The 17173-nt window shown below is 37.5% G+C and overlaps 2 protein-coding genes across 2 annotated transcripts in view; both read right to left on the bottom strand.

Moving 5' to 3' along the window:
* Positions 1–1938: 1938 nt before the first annotated feature.
* Positions 1939–6988, bottom strand: LOC126950203 (high mobility group protein B3-like). The gene is given in 4 exon segments (XM_050783510.1): positions 1939–4314; positions 4317–4369; positions 4725–5167; positions 6920–6988. Coding segments are annotated over 4 exon segments (708 nt in total). The 3' UTR covers positions 1939–4171.
* Positions 6989–9293: 2305 nt separating this feature from the next.
* PALMD (palmdelphin) overlaps positions 9294–17173 on the bottom strand; it is a 48527-nt gene continuing 40647 nt past the window's right edge. The window contains exons 4-8 of the mRNA XM_050778506.1: positions 16846–16960; positions 16673–16706; positions 16449–16562; positions 13767–14864; positions 9294–9645 (exon numbers count right to left, since the gene is read on the bottom strand). Coding sequence (XP_050634463.1) covers positions 9602–9645; positions 13767–14864; positions 16449–16562; positions 16673–16706; positions 16846–16960 — 1405 coding nt within the window. The 3' untranslated portion in view covers positions 9294–9601. The remainder of the gene's footprint in view (positions 9646–13766; positions 14865–16448; positions 16563–16672; positions 16707–16845; positions 16961–17173) is intronic.

The following is a 17173-nucleotide window of genomic DNA, read 5'->3' as shown; positions in this document are numbered from 1 at the left end:
AGGGCAGTTGTAGTCAGTAGACTGCTAGGTGATAGAGGATCCAGTGGAAAAACTGCAGTTTCTCTGGCATAGCAAATCAGAGGACTGATGGCTGGGGCAACTGAAGCTGCTGGAGTCGGTGGGTGATCCTGAAAAGGAAAATTCGAGAGAGGGGATCCCCAATCCTGTTTGCCCACATCTCTCTCTGGTTGACCCTTGAACACGTGTGAAGCCTGATAAAAAGCATCTAAGGAAAACCTACAACGAATATCACTTAATGGTGAATGACTGAACACTTTGCCCCTGTGATCAGGAACAGGACAAGTGTATGTCTGTTCTCATCACTTTGCATCAATGTTGTATTGGAGTTTCTAGCAAGGGCAATAAGGCAAGGAACAGAAACAAAAGGCATTCAGATTGGAAAGGAAGAAGTAAAACTGTCCCCCTTTTTTTTTTTTTTTTTTTTTTTTTTTTTTTACAGATAACATAATCATAAATAGAAAATCCTAAGGAATTCACTAAACTACTAGAAGTGATAAATGAGTTTAGTAAGATTTCAGGATACAAAATCAATATATGAAAATCAACAGCATTTCCAAACATTAGCAATGAAAAACCTGAAAGTGAAATTAGGAAAATACAATTAAATACAAATCAGTAAAATAAAAGATTAAAATATGAATAAAAAGAGAAACACAAAAGTGGTACACTGAAAACTACAAAACATTGTTGAAACCAAAGATTGAATGAAATGGAAATATATCTCATGTTCATGGATCAGGAAGACATACTAGTATCAATATGGCAATACTTCCCAAATTGTTCTACAGATTCAGCACAATCACTGTCAAAATGCTAGCTGGCTTTTTTGCAACAAATTGAGATCTGACTCTAAACTTCCTATGGAAATGCAAAAGACCCAGAATAGGCAAAACAATCTTGAAACATGACAAAGTTGAAGAACATAACACTTCCCAGTGTCAAAACCTACAAAGCTATAGTAATCAAGACAGCATGATATTGGCATAAGGAGAGACATCAATTAATCAAATAGAGTTATGAACTCAGAAGCAAAACTTTAGATTTGTAATCAGTTTATTTTTGGCAGGGTGCCAAGGGAGTTCAAAGGGGGTAAAGACTGGCTTTGTCAACAAATAGTGCCTGGACACTGGATATCATATACAAAAGGATAAATTTAGACCTCCACCCCCACCTCACACTATAAACAAAAAAAATCATGCAAAATTGATCTTTGGCCTCAAAGTAAGGGCCAAACTATAAAACTTTTAGGGGAAAACACAGGACTAAACCTTTGTGACCTTGGGTTAAGCATTGATTTCTTAGATATAGTACAAAAAGCACAGGGATAAAAGGAAAAAAAAACTGATATATTGGACTGTGCTATAAATAGATACTTATGTGCTTCAAATGACAGCATGAAGAATGTGAAGACAGGCCCACAGACTGGGAGAATGTATTCGTATTTGTAAATCAAGTAAGAGACTAGTATCAAATATACAAAGAATTTTAACAACTCAGAAGACAATCCAACTAAAAATTGGTAAATTATTTGAACAGACATTTCTTAAATATTTACAAATGGGCAATAAATTCATGAAATGATGCTCAACATGAAATGGTGCTGAACATATCTCATTAGAGATATGCAAATCAGAACCACACTGAGATACTACTATATCCCCACTGAATGGCTGTAATAAAAAAAGGTAAAAAGTGTTGGGAAGGATGCAGGGAATTTGCATAAATATATACCACCTTTACCTCTAAGGTATGAATTATCTTATATAATAGTCATTTAAAGATTTCTATGCTGGAAGAATTAACACAGAAAGAGAATATATTTTTACTGAGGAATATCTGCATTTTTATCAAAAAATACAATTTTCTATACTATACCCTTTGTGATTTTTGAATTACATACATATTACAAAGCTACAATAATCAAAATAGTGTGGTACTAGCATAAAAACAGACATATAGATCAGTGAATGGAACAGACCGCCCTGAAATAAGCCCTCTTGTCTATGGTCAAATGATCTTTGATGAGGGTGCCAGGATCACTCAATGGGGAATGGACAGTCTCTTCAACAAATGCTGTTGGGAAAACTGAATATCCATATACAAAACAATGAAGTGAGCCCCTTACCTTACATTATATACAAAAATTAATTCAAAATTGATGAAAGGCCTAAGCTGAAGACCTAAAACTGTACTGCTAGAAGAAAACATGGGGAAAAAGCTCATGACATTGGATTTAGTCATAAATTTCTTGGATATGACCACGAAAGTCATAGGCAACGAAGCAAAAATAGACAAGTGGGGCTACATCAAATCTTGAAACTCCTGTACATCAAAAGAAATAGAGTGAAAATTTCTGCCACAGAATAGAAGAAAATAATTGCAAATCTTATATTTGATAAGGTGTTAATATGCAGAATATATAAGGAATTCCTGCAACTCAACAACAAAAAAACCAAGTAACCAAATTTAAAAATGGGCAAAGGACTTGAATAGATATTTCTCCAACAAAGATATACATATGGCCGACAAGTGTATGAAAAGATGTTTAATACCGTTAATAATTGAGAAATGCAAATCAAAACCACAATGAGATATCACCTCATATCCATGAAAATGGCTACTATAAAAAAAACCCAGAAAATAACAAGTGTTGGGTGAGGATGTGGAGACATTGCAACCCTTGTGCATTGTTGGTTGGAATATATAATGGAACGATGGTTACAGAAAAGAGTATGGATGTTCCTCAAAAAAATTAAAAATAGAATTACCATATGATCCAGCAATTCCACTTCTGGGTATATACTCAAAAGTATTGAAAGTGAGATCTCTATGAGATATTTGCACATCATGTTCATTGCAGCATTATTCACAAGAGCCAAGAGGCAGAAGCAACTCAAATGCCCATGTATGGAAGAAAAAAATGTGGTATAAACATACCATAGAATATTATTCAGCCTTAAAAAATAACGAAATCCTGTCACATGCAACGACAAGAGTGAACCTGGACAGCGTGATACTAACTGAAATAAGGCATCACAAAAAGAAAAATACTGTATGGTTCCACTTAGATGAGGTATTGAAAGTAGTCAAACTCATAGAAACAGAAAGTAGAATGGTGGTTGCCAGGGTTGGGAAAGGAGAAATGGGGAGATGATGTTCAGTGGGTATAGAGTTTCATTGCTGCAAGAGGAAAATGTTCTAGGGCTTTGTTGCATAACAATGTGAATTTTCTTAACACCACTGAATTGTACACTTAAAAATGGTTAGGATGGCAAATTTTATCTTAATGTATTTTTACCACAATTAAAAATAAAAATTAAAAAATTGTATTTGTAACCAAAAAATCTTCCCAGAAAGAAAACTCCAGGTCCAAATGGCTTCACTGCTGAATTCCAGCAAACATTTGAGGAAGAACTAACATTGAGAGTACACAAACTTTTTTGGAAAATAGAGCAGTAGGGAACATTACTCAACTAATTTTATGAGGCTTGTATTACCCTGATACCAAAACCAGACAAAAACATCACATGAAAAGGAAACTACAGACTATATTCCCCGTGAACATAAACTGAAAATCTGTAATTAAAAAAAGCACTTAATGAAATATTAGCAAATTAAATTCTGCAACTTACACAAAGAGTAAAACATCAAGGCCAAATGAGATTTATGCAAAGAATGCACTGTTGGCATAACATCTGAAAAATTTGTCAATGAAATTCACCAGATTAGAGATGAAAGGAGAAAACCCATTTGATGATCTCAACAAACGCAGAGACAGCATATGACAAAATTCAAAACACGTTCATGGTAAAAACTTCGCAAACTAGAAGTGGAAACTTCCTCAATGTAATAAATAGCATCCAGGAAAAGCCTACAGCCAAAATGATATTCAGTGGTGAAAGATAATACTTCCCCTCTGAAAAATCAGAACAAGGCAAAGAATGCCTGCTCTCTGCATTTATATGTAACATTGAACTGAAAGCCTTAGTGCAATAAAGCAATGAAATGAAATAAAAGTCATAAGATTAGGGAAGAAGTAAAGTTGTTTTTATTTGCCGACAACCTCATCATTAAGTAGAAAATCCTAAGGAATATATTTAAAAAATGCTAAAATCAATTGAACTTATCAGAGTTGTAGGATACAAAGTCATTATAGAAACACATTTTTAAAATAGATAGTTTTTTTTTTTAATTCATCCTTCTCCTCTACTTCCTCCTCGTCTTCTTCATCTTCCTCTTCCACCTTTTTTCGGGCAACTTTAGCAGGACCCTTTGCACCATCAAACTTTCTAGACTTTGCTAGTCAGCAACATCCTTCTCACACTTCCCCTTCAGCTTTGCTGCCTTCCTGATTGATATGGTTTGGCTCTGTGACCCCAACCAAATCTCACCTGGAATTGTAATCCCTATAATCCCCACGTGTCAAGGGCGGGACCAGGTGGAGGTAATTGGATCATGGGGGCGGTTTTCCCCACGCTGTTCTTGTGATAGTGAGTTCTCACGAGATCTGATGGTTTTACAGGTGTCCGACATTTCCCCTATTGGCACTCACTCCATCCTGCCACCCTGTGAAGAAGTTGCTTGTTTTTCCTTGCCTTCTGCTTTCCTGAGGCCTCCCCAGCAATGCGGAACTGTGAGTCAATTAAACCTCCTTCCTTTATAAATTACCCAGTCTCAGGTTTTTCTTCATAGCAGCGTGAGACTGAACTAATACAGTGAGGTAAAGCTGTTTTACACTGTCATTTAAGTTATTCCACATCTCATCCAACTTTTTTGACACATCTCCAATAGAGATGCTAGGCTTTGTGAATTTGACCTTGGGGCAGAATTCTGAACCAAACAGGAGGAATCCAGATGGTGGCCTTTTGTGGGCATTAGGATCCTTCTTTTTGCCTCCTTTAGCTGGTACGTAATCCTTCATTTCTCGATCATAGTGTAATTTATCCACCTTTGCCATTTCATCAAATTTAGACTTCTCTTTCCCAGACATTGTCTTCCACCGCTCAGAGCACTTCTTGGAAAATTCTGCAAAATTGACAGGGACCACTGGGTTTTTCTTCTTAGGTTCTTCTCTGCACATCTGCACAAAGAAGGCATAAGTAGATATCTTGCCCTTTGGTTTCTTGGGGTCATGGATTGGCAAACACTATTAGAATGAAAATTCTCTCCAAATTCATCTATAAATTTAATTCCAATCAAAATCCTAGCAGCCTCATTTGAAGGGGTTTACAGACTGATTCTAAAATTCACATGGAAAGACAAAGAACTGCAAATGGTCAAGACAATATTTAAAAAGACAAAGTAGCAATGAGCATGCCTAGTGCCCAGATGTTGTTTTCTACACTATTCTCCAATAAAAGCAACAGAAACTCTTGGATAAGTTGCTGATTCTAGAACTGGGGTAAGAAATACATAGGATGAGACTGGGTCATCTTGTAGTGCCAGAAAGTAAGGAAAAAACAAAGCAAAATCACTTACAGGGATATGTCAAAGGGGCACAGGAGCCAACTGAATGAACTTTCAACAGCCAAAGCTGGACCAATTTGAGCAGCAAATTGTGTTGGATTGTAACCCATGGTTTGTACCCCAGTGCAAAATACCTACTCAGTAATTTTCAGAACTGTCAAGGTCATTCAAATACAAAGAAAATCTGAAAAAGAGCCACAGCTAAGTAGAGCGAAAGGAGACGTGACAACTAAAATACCACGGTTTTCTATTTGGGATTTTGGAACAGAAAAAGGACATTAGCTAAAGACTAAGGGAATCTGAATAAAGTTTGAGACTTTAGTTAATAATAGTATATCACTACTGGTTTATTAATTGTAACAGGTGTACAATGCTAATGTGAGAGGTTAAAATAGGAAAATCTGAGTACAGCGTAGGTGGTAATTTTGTGCTGTCTTCTCAATTTTTCTGTTAATCTAAAACTGTTTTTAAAGTGTATTAAAAAAACAAGGTAAGATTGGAGGACCTAACACGACTTGATTCCAATATTTATTACAAAACTACAATATTAGCCACTATAAATAAAGTGTGGCCAGGCGCGGTGGCTCACGCCTGTAATCCCAGCACTTTGGGAGGCCGAGGCAGGCGGATCACGAGGTCAAGAGATCGAGACCATCCTGGCTAACACGGTGAAACCCCGTCTCTACTAAAAATACAGAAAAATTAGCCAGGCGTGGTGGTGGGCGCCTGTAGTGAACCCGGGAGGTGGAGCTCGCAGTGAGCCGAGATCGCGCCACTGTACTCCAGCCAGGGCGACAGAGCAAGACTCTGACTCAAAAAAAAAAAAAAAAAAAAAAAAGTGTGCAATTTTCATGAGAGATATGCAGATGAATGGAACAGAGCAGAGAATCCATATGTAGACTCTCACTTCTAAGACTAACTCATTAGCAAAGGTGTCTAGGTAATTCAATGTGAAAAATAATAGTGTTTCAACAAATAGAGCTGAACCAACTGAATGTCTCTGGGAAAAAAATACCCTGAACTTTTATTTCACTTACCCTTCCCCAAACTTTTCCTTCAGTTACTTCTATTCCACTTAACTTGAAATGTCCCACTGACCTAAAATGAGCGCCAAATATACAAAACATCAAGATATGAAATGATGAAGGTGTATGGTGTCTACCTTCATGTGTGACCCCTCAGCCAGACTTGATGATGGGCAGGACACGTGGGTCTTTTAATTCACGGACAAATTGAGTCTTCAGATGACTGTGTTAGACATGTGACATGTACCTCATTTTATAGATAAGGATACAGGCTCAGGTAAGTTGTTTGTTGCCCAGGGTTATACAGCTAGTGTGGCAGACACTGTTGGTACCTGTGTCATTTCCCCGTGGCCCATTTTTGCAGCACCATAGCTGCAGTGGACAGTTCCGAGTAAGTTCAGACTTACCATCCTTCGAGAGGCATGTTCTGTGCTTCTTTCCACTCTGGGCACTACGGGAACCTGTGTGACTCTCATGAAAGTGCAGTCCAGAAGTGGGGGGGAATTTATGCTCCCTCATTCAATGAGGGACCTGAGCTGGTGGATAAATGCCCTCGTTTTTTCCTTCAGACAGACAATGTTAACTGCTTTCTGTACACTCTCTTTGAGATTATGGTAAAATTCAGTCTCCGGTGCCTAAAGCATTGACTTTTATTACATACTATTATATTTTACCATTATTTTCTGTGATTTTCTTCCTGCTCCTGGGATCACTTCTCAAACTACTGTACCCAAGTCCTAATTTCAGGCTGTACTTCTTGTTGGAACCAAGAGTGGCTCTACACAGCAGATGCTCTGAATGGGACTCTGGAACTGGACTGTCCTCTCACTGGTCAGATGGCAATGAAGACTGTGTGATAAGTTAATGGTAACAACCTTTGGCTCTCTGTATTATTATAGTTACTAAGAAGGTGAGACTGGGTCATCTTGTAGTGCCAGAAAGTAAGGAAAAAACAAAGCAAAATCACTTATAGGGATACGTCAAAGGGGCACAGGTGCCAACTGAATGAGCTGTCAATAGCCAAACCCGGACCAATTTGAACAGCAATTGTGTTGGGTTATAACCCATGGTTTGTTCTCAGGTACAAAATACCTGCTAAGTAGGTCTCGATTGCTGGGAAAGGCTGTAGTTACATAGCAGAAGGTGAACAGAAGGCAGTATCTTGTCTCTGTACTATTATAGTTACTAGACTCTCCCTTATACTGGATTGAGATGAGGTACAGGTGAAAAGGGGAGAGGTAGGTTATAAAGTAGCTCTGCACTTGACTAGTACGGGGCAAAAGTATTGTCATGTACTGACAGGTGCTGTGAAGTTGGCTGCTTTTTGATAATTGCCTTAGAAACTGAAGAAAAAGAATTACGCTCAGACCAGCCAACTATTTCGGGGCATTCCAGAAAGCCAGGCAGGCATCATGGCAATATTTAAAGAGACCTATGTCTGTTGTAGACAGAAGGCAAACTGTGTGAAAATAATCCTAAGGGTTATTCCTTCAATCCTAAGGCTGGCAAGGCAACAAAGGAACGTGCAGGTTTGAGAGGTCACATATGCTAAACTCAGAGCTGTGAAAGGGAAGGAGTCCGTGGATCTGGAATAGGGGTATTTGTTGAAAGTACTTTACTTCAAAAATTTGAACCTCCAGGTTTCCCAGAACATTTCAGGCCACCAGAAGTAGCTCTCTCCCACTAGAGAAGAGCTGCCCCTTGCAAAACCACTCAGCTGGAGGGGAGGCTCTGCAGGTTAATGCTTGTCCTCCTCAGCATCATCTGCTTCTCTGACGTCTCATTACCTTCAGACCAATGATTAAGATGAAGTCTGATCATACATATAGTCCTGGCAGGGAAATTCAGTTTCTGTCCTGGGAGGAAAGAGACTTTCATGGGAAGAGGAACTGGGTAATATATACTGGTATGATTCAGGGGAAGGTGTGTAGGAGTGGATCTTGAGGGGGTTGGAAGGAGGGACATATAATAAGGCAGGGTAGGGAAGAATTTATTGTTATGAGAGTACTCCGCTTCAAATTAGGATTGAATATCTTGGCAAGAATACTTAGGAGTAATATGCCGTAAACATTCTTACTAATTTTAATAGTAAGATTCTAACTCAAGCTTGTCCAACCTGCTGCCCGTGGGCCGCACGTGGCCCAGGATGGCTTTGAATGCATCCCAGCACAAATTCATAAACTTTATTAAAACAGTGTAAGAGTTATTGTGCATTTTTTTTTTTTTTAGATCATCAGCTATTGTTAGTATTAGTGTATTTTATGTGTGGCCCAGACAATTCTTCTTCCAATGTGGCTCAGGGAAGCCAAAAGATTGGCCACCCCTGTCTAACTTGTTCACAAGAATCAGTGAAATATTAGACCAGATTTGTGCTCTCTGAAGGTATGGGACATCCTCTATCCAACACCCTGAGGTCATAATTGGTCATTGCACCACAGGGTTCACATTGAACTGAGTGAAGGAAAGGATGATAATTTAAGAAGAATAAATGTGCTAGTTATCATCTGTGTACTGGCCAGACAATCCAAACCCAGTCCCCACATCCGAGGATCATTACGGGATGCACCTTTTGGATATGGGCAAGGGTTTGAAGTCTCTACCAAACTAACTGAAGTGATACTTAGCAGGAGGATGTACTTTTATTAAGGCATTATTAATTCACGATGACGCGTTTATTTGTCAGAGTTGAATATTTCTGTGATGAAGTGCAATGCTTTCCTATTGTCTTTCAATCTTTGTATCATCAAAATCACAATGCCAGTTAATATGCTACACTCAGAATATTTTAAATAACTTTATTCTTAAATTTAACAAGCTCTTATTAGAAATGCTTTGGTATCAATAGAATAAAAAATGCTGGTTTTCCCCCAGTGAATCATGTCAAGTAACTGGAAAAGTTACACGTTTGTTTTCCCCAGCTTTTTGGGATTTTTTCACAAATAATGACTACTATTTATTCACATGGCTTAATATGGTACATTGTAATGATAATATTTTGGACTTCAGAAAAAATAAAATATCCAGAAGAGAAATTTGCAAATGCTTCTTAGTTTCTTCTCCAAATGATGTTTATATAGGTGGTACAACTCTTAGATCACCTTTTTTCCTAGCTTTGCCATTCTCATCCTTAAAGCTGCAAATTAAAGAAAAAAAAAAAAAGAGAGTTACAAAAATTCCTCAATTTTTTACCCTAAATGGCCATTCATAGAATGCAGGAAAGTTTAGAACATACCTCAGATGGTTTTATCCAACAATGTGAGCATTGATTTAGTAGCACAAAAAGATAGTAGAAATAATAAGCTATGGTTAACTTAGGGCAGAAGCAGGTTCAGAACTAGAAGGAACCTATTTCTATAAAGATTAGAAAAATTAGTAGAGTAAACACAGTACAAGTGGAACAAATACAGGATTAGTGCACAGTTTCCCTATTAGCCATACATACAGATTCCTATAGGTTGATGACTGTATTTTATGTACATTTCTGAGCTATGTACTGCCAAAATAAAATGGTGTTTACACTTAAACTCTATTTCATGATTGTGTTTGCTTTCAGCTCATTCAACTTCCTTTCCCAAAGGAGCTCCGGCCTTTGGATATATAATAACAAGAACAAATTTCTTTATGAATGAAACAATGTGAACCAGTTATTAAAAGTTAGAGTGATTATAAAATGTCTTTGTCAAGATATAAGCATGCTTTAAAATGGCAGATATATCTTTTTGGATAATATTCTTCTGCTAATAATATATTGAATGTAGAAAGCATTTAAAAAATGTAGATATAGAATGTATAACACTTTTCTGCTATTCTGCATGAGTAAGTATTCTGATACTCTATTCTTATTATTTAGGATTTCAGTGTATAGCTGCCTTAGTCATGTTCCAAAAGTTGAGAGATGCTTTCAAGGCACAGATCTAAAGATTATGTTAATGATCTAATATTACATTCACGGGTAATATGGCCCCAGAACGGGCTATGTAACTGATTGGACAATTTTGTCTAATGAAAAATAAAATGGAAGACATGTTTTCTGATTTCTATGCCATATATTGGTTACTTTTTGACTATGGAAATGACCCCATGCCTAAGAAAACTTTTTGCACAAATATGAGAAGGGATGGGATCTAATTCTTAACAAGACCATGATTATTTTGTCACTCCACTTGTATGAAATATTTTCATTTCAATGAAGCTAAAGAGCATTATTTCCCTTGAAACTTTAAGAGGGATGATCATGTCTAGTGGCAGGGCCAAGAGTATTCCCTAGAATTTAGGATGAGCTGAGAGAATGTGCTCTGTAGCAAGCAGGTCTCGATTGCTGGGAGAGGCTGTAGTTACATAGCAGAAGGTGAACAAAGGCAGAAAGCAAGGCTTTATGAAGTTTCTGCTGTTGGATTTTATGGACCTCTGCCTTGCCCCTACCAACAAAAGAGAGTAGGAGTGAGGGGCTTTTTAAGAGTCTCTGTTAAGTCACGGGCAAATTGCTTTTTCTTACAGTCACTCCAATTCCATAAATTGGGCACATCCTGTGTGCTGTGGACATTCAGAGAAGTTTGCTAGAGTCTGCTTTCCTTTCTCTCCTTTTTTCAAGCCTATGTCAAGTAGATAGTGTGAGTTCCGGTAAATGCATGGGGCCAGAGCATGTTGGCAATAGAAGACCTGGTTTAGCAGCTAAAAACCTTGGGCCATCAGCTCTCTGTTTTACTTCTATTTTCTGCTCCTCTCTGATCCCCGCTTCTTCTTCCCATAGCATTTTAGATGCATGGGTTCAGCTGGCTGAACTTGGTAGAAGTCTCCTTACTCTCAGTGTCCCTTGGACTCTAATGGCTGTTGCAGGTTGGCAATCAGCAGCAGTAGCATGTGAACTCCCAGAGCTGAGGTCCCCACCACTTCATCCTGGAATGCCACTGACATCTCTAAGAGGACAGAATAGAGCTGGAAGTACAAGAATAGGTTGGTGAGGACTACCAAAGAAAGCCAGCTACTACCCGCTGACTGGTAGGGGTAGCAGTGAGCTCCCACGCAGAGCTGGCTGGGGCCATGCAATGGTGGAAGTGTCTGGCATTGAGCTTTATCCTATGAACATGTTATATTTACATTAAGCAGATGGACATAATGTTGCCTGAATTTTTCTGTCATGTCTTACTCTGTTAAAAATTTTGACTAACAAAATCTTGTCTTTAGAATCTCCAGCTTCCACCTTTTCCCATTTCTTTCTTCTTCATGCAGTTTTCCAAACTAAAATTGCTCTTAGATAAGGCATTGATAACCATATTTATACCAAGGGAAAAGAGACGAACAATTCTTAACTATTATGCCTACTGGAGCTATTTATATTAAATAGGGGATGTATACCATAAACAAAGGAATTGACCTAAATGGTGAGTTTTCAAGTATCATGAGCATTTTTTGGGGAGTAATGGGGAGAAGCTCAACCCACTGGTGTTTGTGAAATTGGAGTACATAGGTGGTTATTTTTCTTTGTATATGGATGGCACCTGAGGGCATATGACACTGTGACTGACTTATTTTTTAAAACCTACCTAAAAAATACACATCAGCTCTGTAGTCTGTACACCGAATTGGAAAACAGCAATGTAAAACAATATCATGGTGGAAGGCGAGGAATTTGGAGCATTCCGTTTATAAGATACTTTGATTGATAATACAGAACTCTGTATTGTTACTTTGTCTGGAATAGGTTTTCCTGTTTTCATTATTTTAGTTCAGGGGCATGATTAGTGTTGTCTGGAAATGTTAGTCACTTCCTGTCATTTTCCATGGGGTAAATGTGTTGACAAGGTTAGAGGAGAAGAAATAAGGGTGTTCAGGAGGAGCTGGCTAATATCCAAGTTCAGGAAAGGGAGGTTTTATAGTGGATAATGTCACTGCTATTGACCATAAACAGCGTGTTCCTCTTTTCGAAGTCTTCCGTGTTTTTTGTTTTTAAAATGAGTTTAAGATGGCAAAGTTTGATCAGTGAACAAAGCTCTTTCTTAAGATGGAAAGAAACTTAGTATCTTCAGCTTTCCATTGTGGGACATATCAGTCAACTCTGATTGAGGAAGTTATATGCGTGTATACTTTCCAAAAGCTTAGAAATTCTTCAGGTAATGACATTCATCATTGGGATACCTACTGTAACTACTTAAAAGAATGGGAGAAGGTTCATTTTACTCTATTATTAGCTACCTAATATTGGGCTGATGAGTTGTAGAGGAAGAAATATTATTGAATTGTGCAGGTACTACCGCACTTCCATAGAATTATCAAGTTCGACTTGTGAAATTAGCCGTACTTAATATTTATTGCTTTTTAATGAGAATCCTTCCATTAGAGACATTTAAAATTACTGTCCCTAGCAAACATACAGAAAGGTTATGTCAGGGTAATTTGATTTACATCTTTAGCCAAGGTAAGTACAGCTATTATAACTGATTTTGTCAGGTTCTTATTTATTCTTTATAAATGATAACTAGAATATAATATTTAAGTGATAACAAGGAATCTAAAATTGAGAAGCTATCACTTTTGTAGAAAAAAAGTGTTAAAGTTATTTTCCACTCAATGCTAAAATAGCTGGTTTGCTATAAAGCTATAAAAATTTTATGAAGAATGAGAAATGCTAATATATAGAAAATGGAAAAGATAAATATGCCAAGTTGGGGAAGACTATGCAAAGTTAAAGGTTATAGAAAACATAAAATAAACTAACATTCTATTTTAAAATGTAGAAAAATTAGGAAAATAAAATTAATGAAACTATAGACATATGGAGAAACAAGATACAGCAAGGTAATAAAATACTCTGAAAATAACATTTGTTTCCTGTACTTTCTTGCAAAATTAAGGCAATTTGTTAACTTATATAAGAAGTTTAAATCACAGTGAGGCACAAATAAAGTAGTGAAAAGATTCTAGTGGGAAAAGATATGTTATTGATGATCCAACATATTAGTGAACCAAATACACTGACAAGCAGCACCATACCATGATAGAAGATGAAATTCAAGTTATTAAAGTTCATCAATACAATATCAAATAAGGCAATGATTTACTTTTACTTTCTTTATCTTTTGAAGTGATTTAATCACTTTACTATAGTGATAATAATCCCTATCAGCATTAATAAAAAAATCTCAGTGTGTATTAGTTTATGAGGTGGTCAGAGAAGCCGAAAGCAAGACTGTGTTACCACAAGAGAAGCTGGTCACATGACTGAACAGCAGTGGCATGCCTTGTCATTTTTATTACCTGTTAAGGATGGATCCTCGGTCCCATCTCCAGTTGTCTGAACATCAAATGGGGAATGGTGGACAGGGCTGCCTAAGCTTTCTTCTTGCTCTTTCAGAGATATGGAATTTTTGTGGGGAGATTTATGATTTGTGTTTTCATGAGGACTAGCTTCTGATCTTTTTCTAGGAAGTGGTGTTGGTTTGGCTGGCTGGTACACCTGACTATGGGGAGCTATGGGGTGGTAGGATGGCTTCTCAGCTTCTCCTTCATCCTCCTCCTCCTCATCATCAATCACAACCAGCTCAGCATGGATGATCCCATCATATCCTGTCAGAAGCTTCTTGTCTTCTTCACTGTCTTCTGCCTGCTGATATCCCATGAAAATCATTGTCACCGGTTCTGTATCATTTATGTCAGGAGGCAGGGAATGAACGATATTATATCTCACATCTTCCTCGTCCTCCTGACAAGTGGGTGAAGAATTCTGATGTTCAGATTTCCCAAATATTGTCTCTCTGGGGTTCAGCCTTGGCTTTGGGGAGGGTGCATCTTTGTCCCGCATGACATTCGATTCTTCCCAAGGAGTCATCAGCCTCTTTTGTGGGGTGTGAAGCGTCTCTTCTGCTTGTTGAATCACTGATCGGGGATGAGGCACTGGCCGAATGGGACTGATGTGATTGAAGTTGTTTTCCCTTTCCTCTGAAAGACCATTGTCCATATTGTGTATGGATTCATTTACATCCATATCCAGTCCATTAGTTTTAATCTTTATCCTTTCTTGAACGTTTGGTCCAGGGGTCACCGTTTCTCTCTGTGGGGTTGTAGGCCTGTAAAAGGGATTGGCATATACAGGCTCATGATACTCTGTTGGGGATTTAGAGTTTCTCTCTGAAGCTTGTCTTAGAAGTTCCTCGACTTCAACTGGTGCCAGGCCATCAGTGCCATTGTATGCTGCACTGTGATTAGAACTTACCGCATATACTGACTTTTGCCCATCGTCATAAACTTTTATTCCTGTACCTTTAAAATCTTCTGATGGCAGAGGTATTGAAGACAGAACTGTACTTTCTCCAGTCTTCAAGTCTTTTTCAACTTTAATTTCCATGGCATATAAAGCTGTTAAGAAATGAATTTGATCTTTGATTTAGTTAACTTTCCTTTTATAAACTAACCTGCTTTCACAATGTTTATTTTCATATGAAGTATACCCTTCATGTTCTTTTATGTGAGATGTTGTCTGTTTGTTAAGTTTCCAATTTTACTCATTAATGATATAATGACCAACTGGAATAACATGGGTTTTTATGTAATGGTGTATGGAATTATTACTGAAAAACAGAAAGGGTTGAAGAAGAGAAGTTGATTAGAGGAGATAAGCTGATGGTTCCAAATAGGAAAGAATTTCATTGGGGAACTGAAAGATATCCTCTTTCCTATTAATACATTCAGCAAGATGGATGTACCTTCTTTTGCATTTCTCAATGGGCAGAATCAATCTCTTCTTTAGTCAAGAAGAATATGTTGCACTGTGCATCACAGTGGGCAAAGTGCCCAGTACAGTATATTTTATTAAGTTACATCCTTGTTGTACAGGCCAGCAGCCCGGTGAAATTATAGAGGTGTGTTCTACAGTTTTCACAATGAAGAGGCTGTTTAAATGTAGAACTGGCATGGAAACGGGAGGGAGAAGGCTAGAATCACACACTTCTCTTTCTGCCTTATGTTTCTTTTCATTTTCACTCCCATTTTCAAGTAGAGGAAGGACTGAAAAATAGAGCAATATCATCTACACTGAGACAAATGGACTGGAGAGAACTGGGGAAGATGAGATTTGCTTCATGACCCAGGTAAAATCCCTATGGCTGGAATTTCAATAGGAAAGGTAAAGCGAACAGAATTCTGTGCAAAATTACAGCTTGCTTTTGTTGTGTCCTCCCACCTTTCTTTCTGAACCCTTTTTGTATTTCTTACCTCCTCTATAGCCTCATGGTTCTTGGCCTTCCTTGACTATCCAAGAAAAACTGCAACACCTCTCATCTGCACTCTCCCTGTCCAGCTTCTCTGCTTTACTCTCTGTATTGCACCCCCTACCATGATATATTTAGTGAATACCTACTATATGCCTAACTGAACCTGGCACATAGTAGCTATTCTCTAAATATTTGTTGAATGAATAAATGACTGCTATCTGCAAATAAAGAGTAGTTTTTCCTTCCACTCTAAAATTCAAAGGTTTCCTCTCTGCTCTAATGCAAACCTTCATTTTTCCAGAAGCTTTGAAGCATCGATTTTATATAAGTCAATCTCCCATGGAGGAAATAATGCCTAAACTTCCCGCAGGAATATTTTCATTTTCAAAAAAGATCTTCGTAACCCCCAAAGCATGTCTATTGGATGGAATATATCAGGAGAAATACTTTTTTGACCAGGGAAGCTTTGCTTTTAAGAGCTTCTTGTCTCCTTCGGGTCTCTATCTTCCTTATCCCTGTCTGGTTTGTTAGGGAATAAAATGTATGGAATAAATGCTATTAATATACCCCCATTATCCTCACCTATGCAGTGACTAACCTACCTCATAGAACTTTGTAAAATGAACCATTGCTTAACCTGGAAGAATAATCTGTTCTAGCAAGTTGTGACTATTTGACACTGTAAAATCTGAAATTAAGAACATGCCCTTCAACAAGGTTTTTCATATACCTTTCCTATTTTGTTCATCATCTTCTTTTTCTTCATTTATTTCCTTCCTTAACCTAGAAGGTATGTAGGACTTTGGAAGGTCAGGGATATTAGCGTAGATGTCCTCAATTGACTCTGTAAAATTAATGAATTCAAAATACATTTAGAATATATTTACAATGGGAACCATTTCAAATTACCAAAAAACCTTAGTTTAACATAAAGTAAGTTATTCAAAAACATACCTTCTGCTCTTTCTTCCCTTTCCACTTTCACAGACTGTAAGAAAAAAGAATTCTCCATGATTAATACAGTTTAAAACATAGAATCTAAATGTGGATATGCTTTGAAAAATTATATGGTATTTGTGGATTCATTTTGAGAGAGAATTACAGTTTTAAAATTGGTTAATGCTCACTCTTATAATGTCTTCTGTTGTCCGCTCAATTGACTTTAGTTTCTTTAAAATGGCCTCTTCCTTTGTTGAGATTTGCAGTTCAGCTTTTTCAAGATCTTGGATCTCTTTCTCAAGCCTGACAACAAAAAGGTGTACTTTTTATTGCTTAACACAGTACAAATGCAGAGTTCTCAAATGTATCTTCCCCATATATAAACTTTCCTTGGAATACGTGTGTAAGTAGCCAGACACCTTCTAAGAACATCATGTCACACTTAGCATCACACCAAGCATGATACTTTATAGAAGGTACCTAATGCCTGATTTTGAACAATTTTCAAGGTTTCTT

The sequence above is a fragment of the Macaca thibetana genome, chromosome 1 (assembly GCF_024542745.1).
Source record: "Macaca thibetana thibetana isolate TM-01 chromosome 1, ASM2454274v1, whole genome shotgun sequence".
Lineage (NCBI taxonomy): Eukaryota > Metazoa > Chordata > Mammalia > Primates > Cercopithecidae > Macaca > Macaca thibetana.
Note: the sequence above shows the minus strand (reverse complement) of the source record. Positions and strands in the feature narration are given on the sequence as shown.